Source organism: Haliaeetus albicilla, chromosome 7 (assembly GCF_947461875.1).
Source record: "Haliaeetus albicilla chromosome 7, bHalAlb1.1, whole genome shotgun sequence".
Taxonomy (NCBI): Eukaryota; Metazoa; Chordata; class Aves; order Accipitriformes; family Accipitridae; genus Haliaeetus; species Haliaeetus albicilla.
The window spans coordinates 43,616,405-43,629,802 of record NC_091489.1 but is presented as its reverse complement, the minus strand read 5'-3'; the positions used below and the strand labels follow the sequence as shown (position 1 = coordinate 43,629,802).

The 13,398-nt window shown below is 49.0% G+C and overlaps 2 protein-coding genes across 7 annotated transcripts; one reads left to right on the top strand and one right to left on the bottom strand.

Annotated features, from left to right (window-relative positions):
- Window positions 1–223: 223 nt before the first annotated feature.
- THYN1 (thymocyte nuclear protein 1) lies at window positions 224–11,408 on the bottom strand. 4 transcript variants are annotated; one of them, XM_069788143.1, is made up of 8 exons: window positions 11,254–11,408; window positions 4,738–4,819; window positions 3,502–3,731; window positions 2,939–3,007; window positions 2,149–2,241; window positions 1,367–1,462; window positions 568–718; window positions 224–456 (listed from the first exon to the last, which is right to left on the bottom strand). In XM_069788143.1, the coding sequence occupies exons 2-8, from the start codon at window positions 4,778–4,780 to the stop codon at window positions 410–412; spliced, it is 729 nt and encodes a 242-aa protein (XP_069644244.1). In that variant the 5' UTR covers window positions 4,781–4,819; window positions 11,254–11,408; the 3' UTR covers window positions 224–409. The 4 variants fall into 4 exon arrangements, with proteins under 4 accessions (XP_069644244.1, XP_069644246.1, XP_069644243.1 ...); XM_069788145.1 differs by lacking the exon at window positions 11,254–11,408 and adding an exon at window positions 5,507–5,623; XM_069788142.1 differs by lacking the exon at window positions 11,254–11,408 and adding an exon at window positions 5,450–5,596.
- On the top strand, window positions 5,711–13,163 carry ACAD8 (acyl-CoA dehydrogenase family member 8). Of its 3 annotated transcripts, none has more exons than XM_069788137.1 (11): window positions 5,711–5,845; window positions 6,974–7,074; window positions 7,476–7,645; window positions 8,378–8,487; window positions 8,740–8,816; window positions 9,096–9,233; window positions 9,650–9,785; window positions 9,886–9,983; window positions 10,229–10,381; window positions 11,319–11,421; window positions 12,259–13,163. In XM_069788137.1, exons 1-11 carry the CDS (start codon window positions 5,755–5,757, stop codon window positions 12,309–12,311), a joined length of 1,230 nt encoding a protein of 409 aa, XP_069644238.1. In that variant the 5' UTR covers window positions 5,711–5,754; the 3' UTR covers window positions 12,312–13,163. The 3 variants fall into 3 exon arrangements, with proteins under 3 accessions (XP_069644238.1, XP_069644239.1, XP_069644240.1); XM_069788139.1 differs by lacking the exon at window positions 5,711–5,845 and adding an exon at window positions 6,034–6,052; XM_069788138.1 differs by lacking the exon at window positions 11,319–11,421.
- Window positions 13,164–13,398: the final 235 nt, after the last annotated feature.

Genomic DNA, 13,398 nt, shown 5'->3' with positions numbered 1-13,398 from the left:
TAACTGTGATCTGCTTTGCAGCAATCAGGCTGGATATGTATATACATCTAAATTTTCTTGTTCTAGACAGCAGCTTAGTGATACCTTTCTGCAGAAGAACGTGCCTCTGCAGTACATGGAACTGCACTAGATCCTGTAGTAAACACCCTAAAGGAGGATGTAACTTTCATCCCTCGAGAGATAAATTGGAGATTTTTCCACTATTAAAAATGAGTAGCTGCAATTGATTCTAAAAGGCTTTATTTAAAAATAAGCAAAAATAACAGTGTGTCAGAATAAGGGACATGTAGCTGCAAATCATGTGCGGGCATGTTCTTGGTGCTGAGATTGAGCAAGTAAACTTGAGAATTACGCTGGTTTAGGAGGAGGCATCAGCGGGCCGGGTAGAAGCTGCGCTGCTGTCAGTTTCTCAGTGTGGCTTTTCCTCTTCCAAACTCAAGACAAAATCAAATTCCTCTGCGTTGAAAAGGTAAGGAAGAAAAAGCCATGAGTGGAACTTCCAAGTTGTCTGAGTGAGGGCTGCCTCTGAGGGAACGGCACCAAGAGTCTAGAGAAGGCGGCTCTTACCTTGTGTCAGTGGTTGGATGGAAAGACGTTGTCTTGTGAAGAGCATCATGTTCTTTAGGGGGCCTCCATCTGCTTTATGTGCCAGGTGGTGAGCCTTGATTTCAGAAAGGGGGATGAAACGTTTTGTCATCCGCACAAACTGGACATCCACCTGGGGAGCGATGGGCAGCAAAGAAGCATGGTTGGAGAAGGATATAGCCTCCAGATGTCACATAAGATCTTTGGGCGGATAAAGATTTTAAACTGAAGCAAATGACTGATGTGCACTACCTTATAATGGTATGGAGGCTTTTCCTCGCTCAAGACTAAAAGAACTTTCGGATAGATACTCCTGGCAGGTGACTTGTTTACATGAATCTTAGCACTGTGCACTAGCAACATACATTCATGTTGTCACAGACAATAGAAAAATTAAGATGTGGGATGTAGTCAGCCTGCAAACAGTCCCCTCCCTATAATTTAGCGTGCCTCAAAACTACAGCTTTGTTTGCTGTAGACTGAGAGCGGTTCTTAAAGATGCTTGTTCTCTTTCCTAACCCAGAATTCTGCCGTGCATGGAGGTCAGCTCTGCATCCAAGTAAGATCTGAAAATTTAGGGAGATGCATTTTGGCAGCCTTCTGGAAGAGAGAGGGGAAAAGGTAAAGAAAACAATCAGGACTGGATTTTCTCTTGAGAGAAAAAGGTAGCTAGGCCAGGACAGAAACTTAAGAAGATAGGCAGTATGATGCGAAGAGGCTTCTACCTTCACTTGGCTTGCACACAGAGCTTGAAACAGCTGTATTTAGTTTACTACATTACCATGGACCATTTGGGGTTCTCTTTTCTGCTGGAGGAATCATAATGAGGATCCTTCTGATCAAACTGTGTGTGATCAGGGTATGCCTCCTTTACGATCTGAAGCAGAAGGGGAGAAGAATGTGAGACAAGTTCCCATCAGTTCAAAACTATTGTCAGCAAAGGGTATGAAACGCCCTTGAGCAAGCTGTGACTAGACATAAGGAATAATCCTGGTGCAAAAATCAGCCTCGCTTTCCCTGAACTCCATTCTAATGGTGCGATATATTTCTTTCCTTTACATTTCTTGGGTTGAAGGACTGCAGAATAGTATGGCTGAAGCATCATCACCTCTTTGGAGAGCAATGTGGAAGGAGCACAGGCAACGGAGGAAAATTGGTTAGATGATGATAGTCTTTGTGACGAGTTTTCCTCTTAAAGAAAAAGATTTTCTGTGCCCTTGGTTTTATACTACTGCCTTGCAGGCTCAGATGACTAGAATTTAGTGAATCATATTTTAATCAGAGTGTGGAGCAACACTTCACTTAGCTGGAAAAGCTCTGAAATGTCAGCAAGAAAGCAGCAGTTTGGTTCCATTTCTCTGGGGAAAGATGCCTGAGTCAGCCCTGCTGTGATATGTAGCATTGAGCCAGATGCTCTAGGCTCATTTGCTGCTCTGATTGGACAACTTTTGCACTCCTTTGGTGCTGAGACAGAAGTAGGGCTAATGAGCTGTTTGATAAGCCATCCCTTATTACTTCCCTCCCCACCTCCCCTGAAACACAGAACGAGAAAGAGGGACTTACCTTGACAATGCCAACAATGCCAGGCTCTTTACAATTACTGTGGTAGAAGAAGGCCTGCTGCCCAAGTTTCATGGCTCTCAGGAAATTCCTTGCCTGTCAGGTGTGAATGAGAGACTTTGAGCTCTTCGTATCAAACTCTGAGGGTTTCACTATAAGCAGCTAGGAACAAGAACTAACAAGAAGACAGGTATGTGTGCTTCAGAGCTACTCAGGTAAGGTTTCCTACAGTTGTACACATTTTGTGCTTCAATGAAATGAAGTAAAAACGAGGCTAAAGAGCAAGGTCCTGTTGGTTAGAAAGTATGTGGGAACTGAACAGCTCGGCCACCCTCGTTCAGAGACAGCAGAAGGCTTAAGTTAGCTGTCAGCAAACAAGCAGCAGAGCAGATCATATATAGAGGGGGAAGCATATATAGTGGGGAGATCATATATAGTAGGGGAAACACACATGGATTTCCTTCACAGAGAGGCCTGGAACAGAAAGCTGTACACTGACAAGGCACAGTGTTTGGGCAAGTACAGACTAGCTAAAAGGTGTCAAGGGAAATAAAGGCTGGTCTTAGCTAAAGAAAAACTGGATGATTTGACAGAACATTACCCAGCCTGAATCTACCTTTGACCTAGAGGCAATTAAGCAGGAGTTTTGACTCTGGACAAAATGCACCTGTAAAAACAGACAGAGTGCCTCAAAAAGAAATCCTTCTGGCAAAGGGAACAAGTCATCTGTGGGGAAAGCCACCTTTTTTCTAGTGCTACTTCAGTGACTCCATCTTTGACATGTGTTCCTTACCTGGTAGTTTCTTACTCCATCCCAAAAGGTTGTCTGGTTGGGCTGAGCTTTCAAGTCATCAATGCTGAACTGCCAAATGGAATGAAAACACAGGTTAAGTTCAGGAGGTAGTCTGCTCTTTATCATCTCATTGTCTACACTGTGCCTAAACATTTGTTCCTAGTAGCTCCTTCAATTATAGTACAAACTTGACACAATTTTTTTTGGTTCCCACAGGGGCTAAAGAAAAGCCTTCACAAAGGAGGAACACTGCAGCAGTGTAAAGGCAGAGTCTGAAATAGATGCTGCCCCTGCTATCAACAGCTAAGCATCCTGAGGACCTCATTTCCTCTTTTATTACAAGTACCAAACCCCAAGGTTGTCACCCTGGAAGAGAACAACATTATGTCTTTCTATTTCCAGGAAGTCAAATGTTTTTTGAGAAATAAAGACACAACAGTGTTAATATTGCAAACAAGCTGAATTGTCTGATCCTGTAACTCAGCATTCAGGCACTAATGCTCTAGATAGTAGTGAAACTACTTCTATACTTTGCTGAGTAAGGATGGCTGTATGGTGCTTACTTTCACATCCACTCCCTTCTCGAGCCTGCTCTCTGGTTCCGATTTCAGAAGCCAGTGACAATACTTTATCTTGCTCTCCTCCCCACCGGAGTCAGATTCTTTTGTCTTCTTCCAGTTCTTCCATCCAGACTTGGAACTCCCAGCTGGAGGTTTTGTGGACTTCTCTTCTTCCTCCTTATCTGAAGCGTCCTCCTCAGTTTTGGCAATTTTAGCATCAGGCTCTTTCTTATCTTAAAAGAAACAATAAAAAAAAACAAAACCCAAACCATTCAGATAAAACACATTTTGTTTCTGCTAAGGACTGGCGCTGAAACATTTTTAGTTGTCCAAGCTGGTTTCGCATACTGGTATTTGACTGCAGCAGAAGTTTGGTGCACCCCAGATCCTATGGGCAAGGTAGTAGCATTACGCACCAGTGTTTCTGAGTGTTTCTAGTTGGCACCTGAAATAAGGATATTTTGTTGTGTGTGTGGTGTGCACAAATGTAGTTTAATAGTCATATTTAATCATAAAAAAAGCCAGGATAGACCATGTTGTCCACATGAAGTGTAGCTGAATTTTTTTTTTAATTAATCCCTGAGAAATCAGCTGCAGGCAAGAAAGTTGATTTAGGTGAGTCTGGTGAATAACAGGAAAATTCAGCAGCAAAGCAAGCTATTTCAATTATTGCAGTAGCTGGAAACTTTGATTAAGCCTCCACTGTGCTACCTGTTCAGAGGGGGTCTGTATCCCTGCGCATCCAGGAGCCAGACAGTAAAAAATAGTTAATAAGAAGGTGGTTATTTGCTGGAGTCAGTTAAGCAGATGAGTGGCACAGATGAGGCTAACTGTGTAATTTTTTTCATCTCGCACCTTAAACACCACATAACCTTGCCTCAAGTGCAAGGTTTTTGCTTTTCGTTTTTTTGCACATAGTACCCCATCAGCTTCCTGCCACTACGCTGGGTATGCTTTGACTGCCCATCTCTAATGCGTAGAACCTGAAAGCTCTTCGTGAACGTGCGTGAGTTACACTTCTTAACCGCCGTGTGCTGAGAGTACATCATTGTCCCTATTGTATACCTAGCAGACTTGTCTCAGTCACACATGGATGCTCAGCCCATTTTTAGAGAGGAACTGCTGTCTGTAAGACGTGTGGCTTTGAAAGACGGGCGGTTAAGATGACTGTCTGTACTTTCACTATAGCTTGGAACCTCAAGTGAGAGATGCTAAATTAGTTCAGGTGTCAGCACAGACCTGCTACTGCTCCTTTGTCTCTCTTTCTGCTTGGCCAAGGCATCTCTTGTCTCGGAATTCTCTTCTCTTCCCTGAGAAGCACCTGTTGAATGAACGAAGAAGAAAGAATTACTGCTTATTCAGCCAAGCTGAAAAAAGCAGAGATGTCTGAAACAAAGAACTGTAAAAGCTGTAGAGTAAGTGGAGAGTAAATAAATTTCCTTCCTTGGGCTCAGCCATTTCCTCTATCAGTGCAAATGCTGGCACTGGTTGAGGGCCGCACCCTTGGCATGTTGGGAGGCAGGCAGGCCCTCCACAGCACTGCTCTGATGGACATTAGCAGAAGGGCTGCTTCTCTCCGCAGCGGCGCAGCTGTTGGAGAAAAGTCCCGAAGGTGCTTGGAGTAAGCCTGGCCCCTCTCTGCCGTGCGAGAGGAGCCGTGCTTTTGGATAAAGGGAGAACAGCTTGCCTCCAGAGCTCAGTCCAGCCTCGCACCAGGGGCGTCCGGCTCAGTTTGTTGCTCGCAGAGATGAGGCATGCAAAGTCCCTTCGGGAAAGGCAGCGAGCTGGCTGCTCCAACCCCTGCCCCCTTCTGCCAGCAAGCCCGTTAGAAGTTACTTGGCTCTGAGCTGGCCTCCTCCTGCCAGAGCGGCTGGCATCAACTTTTCCACCTTCAGTGCCAAGCTTTCTCCCCTCCCTCCCTCCCACTCACCCAGCCCAGGCTCCCCCTCACCGGCTTCTGGCCGCAGCAGCCCCCCTCGCCTCGGGCCGGGGAGAAGGATGCTCTCACCTCGGCGCAGGAGGAAGAGGAGGAGGAAACACGCCGCCCCCCCCGCCCGACTGGAGTCGGAAGTGGGTGACCGTTATGCAAAAATAAAAAAAAAAAGGCACGGCCTGTTAGGCTTGCCTCCCTCCCCGCAGCCACCGCGAGAGCGGGCAGGCGCCGAGGGCAGGACTACAGCTCCCAGCCTGCCCCGCCGACCGGCAGCCGGGCTCCTGCCGCCCCGCCGATCGGCCCACGGCCGGCCAGCCCCCGCCATGGCTTGGCCAGGAGCCCTCCGAGTCCCGGCCCGCCTGCTGCTCCCGGCGGGGCGGCGGCTGCGGCGGGGGATCGCCTCCTGCATTGACCGTAAGGCTCCGCGGCCGCCGGGCGAGCGAGGGCGGGGGGGGGGGCAGCCCCGGTCCTCGCCCGGTTCCCCGCCCGCGGGACGAGTCGGGGCCGAGCCGGCCGCAGGGATCGCGCACACACACACACCCCCCCCGCCCGCCCCCTCCGTTCCCCGCGATGTTTGCTGCCGGAGGGAGGGAGGCGGTCTCGGGTGAAGGTCGAAAGCAGGTCGGTGGCCTGGGGAGATGTCCACGTCCCTGCTCCGGCTCCGCGCAGGGGGGCCCGGCCGTCCCGGCGCTGCCCACCGGCCGGCCAAAAGCTCCATCCCCTCCCCTTTGCTAGATCTTGACGGGTTTTCAAGCTCGGCTGTGAATCGATATTTCAAAAAGACTGGGTAAAACGCTTGCAAAGGGTTCACGGGGGGCGGGGGGGGAGGCAGGCTAGGCTCTCCGTAGCCATCTGTAAGTCTGGGTTGTCCTGCGATCAAAGTCATCGCCTGGTCGCTGAGCGTGGTCTCTGGTGGCCAGGAAAACAGCTGTGTCTGAGCCGGACTCCTCCTACGGGACTCCCGAACACTGCCCAGATGAATTGCTTCCATGTTTAAATGTAACAACGTTTTAGGATGGAAGCAGCAGCATCTCTGTGACTTTTAGACTAGCAAAACAACGTTGGATCGATGTGCAAGTGAAGCAGGAGGTTTCAAATGGCGGATCTAACTAAAACTTTAGATGCTGTTTCCAAAGGGCTGCTTTATTCTTTGCTTGCTTCCCAGCGTCACTTCTTTGAAGTCCCAGGACTATGTCCTTGTATTTCTGCAGCACAGGCCTAGTGAGATGGAGTGGCAGCTGCCGTGGGCTGTGCTGCCTCTGTCCCGGTCTTGCAACGTAGTTAGCCTTGAGTAGACAGAGATAGCTGGGACCCTGGGTTTGTTTTGTCCTAAGAAAGCCCACTCCCAAAGCCCACCGCCCTCTCTCTATCAGCACAGTTCATGGTGGCCCCAGGGAACAGAGAAACAGTCTCTGCAGGAGACACCCTGAACTGTTTCTGTGAGTTATGGGACACTTTGAAATTGTTTGGGCTACAGAATAGATGGTAGTGGTTGCTTCTCCTGCAACAGACACGTACTCTGATCTCTTCCTGCTCTTCTAGCATCCACCGGCCTGACTGAGGAGCAGAAGGAATTCCAAAAAGTTGCTCTTGATTTTGCTGCCAAGGAGATGGCTCCTCACATGGCAGAGTGGGATGAGAAGGTATGACAGCCACAGGAGGGTTGTACTGCTCGCTTCTTCCTCCCTTAGGATGTTATGATCCTCGGGTCTCATCAGAGGGGTTCCTGCAATAGCTCCTCGGTGCTGTAATGCCATCTGTAGAGATCTTCTTTGAAGCTGCTGCTGTAGCTGGGGTGGGAAGCCATGAGAATTTCCTTGAAGCTTTCCTAGCCAGGCTATTCAGTCATCTGAAAACCCGAATTTACTCCTGAAGGTGCTATGTACCTGCCTAGGTAGCTGTCTCTTCTGTAACCCACCCAATAAACTCTGCAGGAGTTTGGGACTAGACTTGGTAGCCCAGGTGTACCGGAAAGAAGGGATTGAATATTGAGATTTAACTGATCATGAGTATTCACTTGCGATGTCTCTGCCTCTCCCAATAGGAAATATTCCCTGTGGAAACAATGCGGAAGGCAGCCCAGCTAGGATTTGGTGGGATCTATGTGAAACCAGACGTCGGCGGCTCTGGATTGTCACGACTTGATACCTCCATAATCTTTGAAGCTTTATCAACAGGATGTACCAGCACCACTGCTTATATGAGCATCCACAAGTGAGTGTGTCTGCGGAACGGTGAATGGTGTTGGCCTGGCTGAAAAACACATTTTTTCTGCGGACTCTAAATCCAGCTGGAGACAGCTCTCTTGGTGCCGCTTATCATTTAAAGTTGGGACCCCAAGTAGACATGTCACTGTAAGGATCTCTCGATGGCAGTAAACAAATAGGCTACAAAAACTGAGATGCCACCAAGAAGTAATTTTAGCTTTGTGGCATGCAAGATGGGATTAAGTTCTGGATTTTGTTCCCTGCTCTTCCACTTAAGCTGGCTATAGATAGTAACCTTTGTGCTTTGGTCGTACTATGACAGAGCCCAGTGGCGCCAGCAGATACCGGGGCCCTATCCTGCTTGTACAGACATGTTCAGTGACAGGCTCGCTTTGCACAGAAAGATGGAGTGATGATGCCTCCTTCTTCCAGGTGCAGTTTTCTGAAGAGACAGCAGGGCTTAGCGCTGAGGGGAACGCTGAGGCTATTAAATAGGAACCTGCTGTTCCACAAGGCAGCAAGTCTGTGGTGAATGGAAGGCGATCTTCCTCCCGGCTTCCATGGCACCTAATTTTGTTCTGTTTTGAGGCGGAGCGATATGCTTTCAAGCCTCTGTGCTTTTGACTGAACGCCATGGAGCTTTGTTCTTCTGTGCAGGCAGGGATGTTGTTGTATGACCTGCCTTCCTCCCAGGGCTGTGTTCAATTCCTGTAATGCTGCTCCTTTTCTCCTGCTCCAGCATGTGTGTTTGGATGATTGACACCTTTGGCAATGAGGAACAGAGGCGCAGGTTCTGCCCATCACTCTGTAGCATGGAAAAATTTGCATCTTACTGCCTGACTGAGCCAGGTGAGCATCCTCAAACAAGAAATCTTCTCCCTTCCCATACTCCTAACATAGTTTAACTGGACGTGAGCATTGCACGGAGCAGGAGGTGAAAAGCTTCTTTTCACATTCATTTGGGCAATCACCAGGAAGTTGGGAAGGAGCAGATGATGATTGCCAAGATGCTCGCGCGAGCGTTGCTGGGTACGATCCCCGGGAGATGTTGTAGGGCCTGGACCAGCTGCTTCACTGGCTGCTTCCTTACCTCTCGAATAGGAAGTGGAAGTGATGCAGCTTCCTTGCTGACCTCAGCTCAGAGGAAAGGGGACACCTACGTCCTGAATGGCTCCAAGGTACCTCTTTCCTCCTCCTAAAGCTGCTGGATGGCACTGCATGCACAAGGGGGCCTGGGTCTCACCATCCTTTCCATTTCCTACTGTCTCCTCATCTCTGTATGTTCTCCCAAGGTAGGACATGCTCTGCAGAGCATTCACCAGACCTTAATACAGTTGCGTCCCTAAACGCTTCCTGGCTGTGGGGTCTTTGCCCCTCCGTCTTTGTACCCCAGCTGCTGCTGCAGGCTCAGGGGTAGTATACGAAAGCTGCCCCTTTCTTCCTGTGTCCTTCTGCAGGCCTTCATCAGTGGGGGAGGTGACACTGATGTCTACGTGGTCATGTGTCGCACAGGAGGCCCAGGCCCCAAGGGCATCTCCTGCCTGGTGCTGGAGAAGGGGACACCGGGGCTTAGCTTTGGCAAGAAAGAGAAGAAGGTAAGAGGCTTGGTTGTCACCTCCTGTGTGCTTGAGGGAAGTGCAGGACAGAGGCAAGCTAGTCTGTGCAAAGCATTAGAGATCTCTCCTTGGGTGTCAACTGGAGTCCCAGCCTGGCATGTTTTTTCCAAGCCTAGTCCAGCTTTGGTGAAGTTTGCACAATACCCCTCCATTTGGTAAGTGAAGGATTTTCATCTTGGGAACATTAGGGTTCGTTGGCTCTGTGCCTCTTCTCAAATACAGGCATTCCAGTTTCCAACTCAGCACACTGAGGCCAAACCACGTAGACCACAGGCACTCCTTGGCAGCTTGGCAATGACACCGAGGGGTTGAGAGCGGGCTGGGCAGTTCTCTGCTGGGAGCTGGAGGTGTGCTGCTCCTTAGGCAGCCTGGAAGGTGTTCTGTTTTTTCCCCAGGTGGGCTGGAATTCCCAGCCAACTCGGGCTGTGATCTTCGAGGACTGTGTTGTTCCTGTTGGCAACCGGCTGGGAGCCGAAGGGCAGGGCTTCAGCATTGCCATGAAGGGACTGAATGGAGGCAGGATAAACATTGGTAAGGAAGACAGCTGAGAGCCAAGGGAGGAGGGCAGGATCATCTTGTTCCCGTCTGCGTTATCTTCATATTCATGCTGTGTCATTGGTTTCTCCCCCAGCTTCTTGTTCGTTAGGAGCTGCTCATGCCTCTGTTCTTCTGGCTCAGGAACACCTCACTGTCCGCAAACAGTTTGGAGAACCCCTAGCAAACAATCAGGTAACCTCTCCACCAGATCTGCACTCCCAGAGCTTTGTTCTTTCTGATCCTGATGGACCAAGCAGCCAGAGGTCCCATCACTCACTTCACAGGGTCTTCCCTGGAGAAGTCAGGAACATGCTTTTCCTGAGTAAGAAAGCGTGTCAGGCCTGAGACCTGCCTGAAGGTAGTGGGGAAGTGGTTCAGGACCCAGGTCCCTCCAAAGATGCTGACCTAATTTTTCCTCTCGTGCCATCTGCTGGCAGTACCTGCAGTTCAGGCTGGCGGAGATGGCGACGCGCCTGGTGGCAGCACGGCTCATGGTTCGCAATGCAGCGCGGGCACTGCAGGAGGGACGGGAGGACGCGGCTGTGCTCTGCTCCATGGCCAAGCTCTTTGCTACTGATGAATGCTTTGCGGTACGTTACTCAAAGCTCAGTTGGCATCATAACTGCAAGCTTGGAGACCCCTCTTGGTGCCCAGGATGTCAGAAAGAAGTTTGACACTGTAGGGACCCAGACTCAAGCACGTTCTTTGAGCCAGAAGCCTCATTTCAGGTCCAGGATTTTTTACGGGACAGAATTCTGCACCCTGTGGAGGCTGCAGTATTAGCCTCTCCACAGTTCAGGCCTCCTGGCCTCTAGTGCTTTCTACACTGCTTTCTAGGGGACCAAGCAGGGAGACAGGACAGGGAGTAGAGCATTTTTATTTCCAAGTGATAATATGCATGCTACAGGCTGATCATTCCTAGGTAAAAAGTGTTTTTTCCTAGACCACTGAGAAATAAAATGTTACCACAAAATGTCGCTGCAAAGAGAAAGCAAGAAGGGAGAAAAAGAGAGGAAAAGGAAATCTGCACCTTGACACTTCCTAGATCAGTGTCATTTAGAAGCTACCGTATTTTCTCAGCACTCTGTATTTTTGCTATTTGTTACGTTTTATGTCCCAGGTTGACAGCTAATGATGCATGGAGTCATGTTTCAGTAGAAACCAGAGCCCTGAACAGATTCCTTGCCTGACTGACCGCTAGATGGTGATCTGGCGTTTTGGTTTTTTGCATCAGTAGCGCCACAGAAATGCAGCAAAAACGGCCTTAGTTAAGTAAAGCGTTTCCTGGGCATTTCTATGCTATCACATTCACATAAATGCACCATTAATGCGAAACAGCACTTGGGTAACATGATAGCACTGATGGGGATTGAGAGTGCCTTGCCATCACACCGCACTTTGTTAAAAGATGAGATTAGGTGATCAGAAAAAAAAAAATGAGCCCAAGTTCCTGGGTTCTTACCGAGCTTCTGTCACTGACTTGTCCTCGACACCATGCAAGGCATTTCAGCAATGCTGTCTTCTTAGATCTGTAACCAGGCTCTACAGATGCATGGGGGCTATGGCTACCTGAAGGATTATGCTGTGCAGCAGTTTGTGCGAGACATCAGAGTCCACCAGATCCTGGAAGGTAAAAGACACTCTTACTACCAGTGACTTGGCAGTGAAGCCAGGAGAGAACAGACTCTCCGGAGGCCCCCACCTTCCCACATGACTCTCTGATTCTTGGGTTTCAGAATCCCAAGAATTTTTGCTCTGAGTGCGAGGCGTCCCTGGATGTCACGGGTGTGAATCTCCTGGCCAAGAGCTCTTGGTGTATTGGAGCAGTAACTGTGTATTTTAAGAGTCTTACAGCAGAGGGAGATACCTAGTTGTCATGTTAGCGGGGCCTCTGTCCAGTTTCATCCCGTGACTCCTACAGACATGTGCTGATGCTCCCCAAAAATTCCTTTCCTGTGATTCCCATCTATCTTCACTCTTTGAGATTGTGTCTCTAACAGTGTCTGGCCTTTTCTAATCTCAATTCAGCCTCCTAACCATTTTGTTTTCTCTCCTTTGAAATCCCTTCACCTACAATCAGGGTACCTGATAAGGGACATACTCTTTCCAATACCAAGTGGGTCTACAGGTCTGTCTGTGTGTTGTGTGTATATTACATAGTAAAGCAGAGAACTCAGGTGTTGGCACAGATCCAGTTCAGCTCGACGCCTGGTGCATGCATCCTCTCAATGCCCAAACAAAAAGAAGCACCAGCATCTGCCACTCTGATGCCTTTCCCAAGGAAAATGCTGGCACTTGGCAGTTGTATTTTGGCCCAGCACCTCCTAAATGCCACCTTAACTGGTGGGAAGAGCTTTTCTGTGCTGTAAACTGCAGCTCAGGGCAGAATAATTCTCTTTGCCTTCATTGGGGGCAGAATTGAACCATCTCCTAACTGTCTTTCTTTTGCACCCTCATCCTGCTGCAGGTACCAATGAAGTTATGCGGATGATTGTGGCCAGGAATCTGCTACAGGGCTGAAGCCAGGAACTAGTCTCCAGCCCTAAAATTCCTTCGTCTGTTACAGCTCAGTCTGTTTCCCTCCCCTATTCACCAGCTCTCTCCCCGGGAGTGGAGAGGGGGATACCTCGGTGGAAACAGTCTTTCTGCCTTACATTGACGGGGATCGCAGCTGGACGCCACCCACATGCTGCCACAGCTGCACTCTGTGCCTGGCAGAGCTGCTGTTACTAGCCTAGTATTGTGCAGCCTGAAGATATAAATCACACTTGTGAATACAAGCCTCTGTCTCCAAATCTTGATCATGGGCTGCTTCGCACCCATCCTCCTCAGAAAGAGAAACACCAGACCTTTTGGTCATCTCTGCTGAGTCAGGACCGAAGCGGGAGCTTCAGGCAGAGGTGCAGCCTGATCCCATAGGACTCTTCCTCTATCACTGAAATCTTTAGGTCGAGGGAACTAGTTGCTCTGCTTAAAAACCTGTCCTCCTGGGTGCTGGCTGCACCACTGGGAATGAGTTGCCCCAAGCGCTGCACCTCTAACCACTTGCAGAGTGCAATGGCTTTTTAACTGAGGAGCAGGATGTCTCTTGTTTATCTACAAACACTCCTCCTTCTCTTTTCCTGGCACACCTTTTCTAATGTACCGACTGCCTGTTGTTCTCCCTATTCCCACCAACATACTGGTGCTTAATCTCAAAGAAGCCTTTCCAGTACAGAGGTACAAATCAAGAACTAAGGTCCTGCGCAGAAACGCTTAACTCCGTTGCCTCAAGTCCCTGCAGTGCACAGTGCAGGGGGAATAAAAACATTGGTAAATTAAACTTTTTCCCCCCTCAGATTCAGAATCAATAAACCAATGATGGCAACTTTACTGAGAGTGTCAGAAGTCGTGATAATTTTCTTCTGTGGTATTTTAGGGATTTAACCAGAGGAGCTTTTTGAAGCAGGGGGGTTGCAAAACGGTTCGGTTTCTGAGGTTTTTGGGTTTTTTTGGTTTTTTTTTTTAGTTGCGGTGTGTCTGTGAACCTCTTCAAATGAACCAGCTCCTCTTTTCTCTCAGCCCATGGCGGGGAAGGGAGATGACAGAGCACTGGCGGCAGACACGG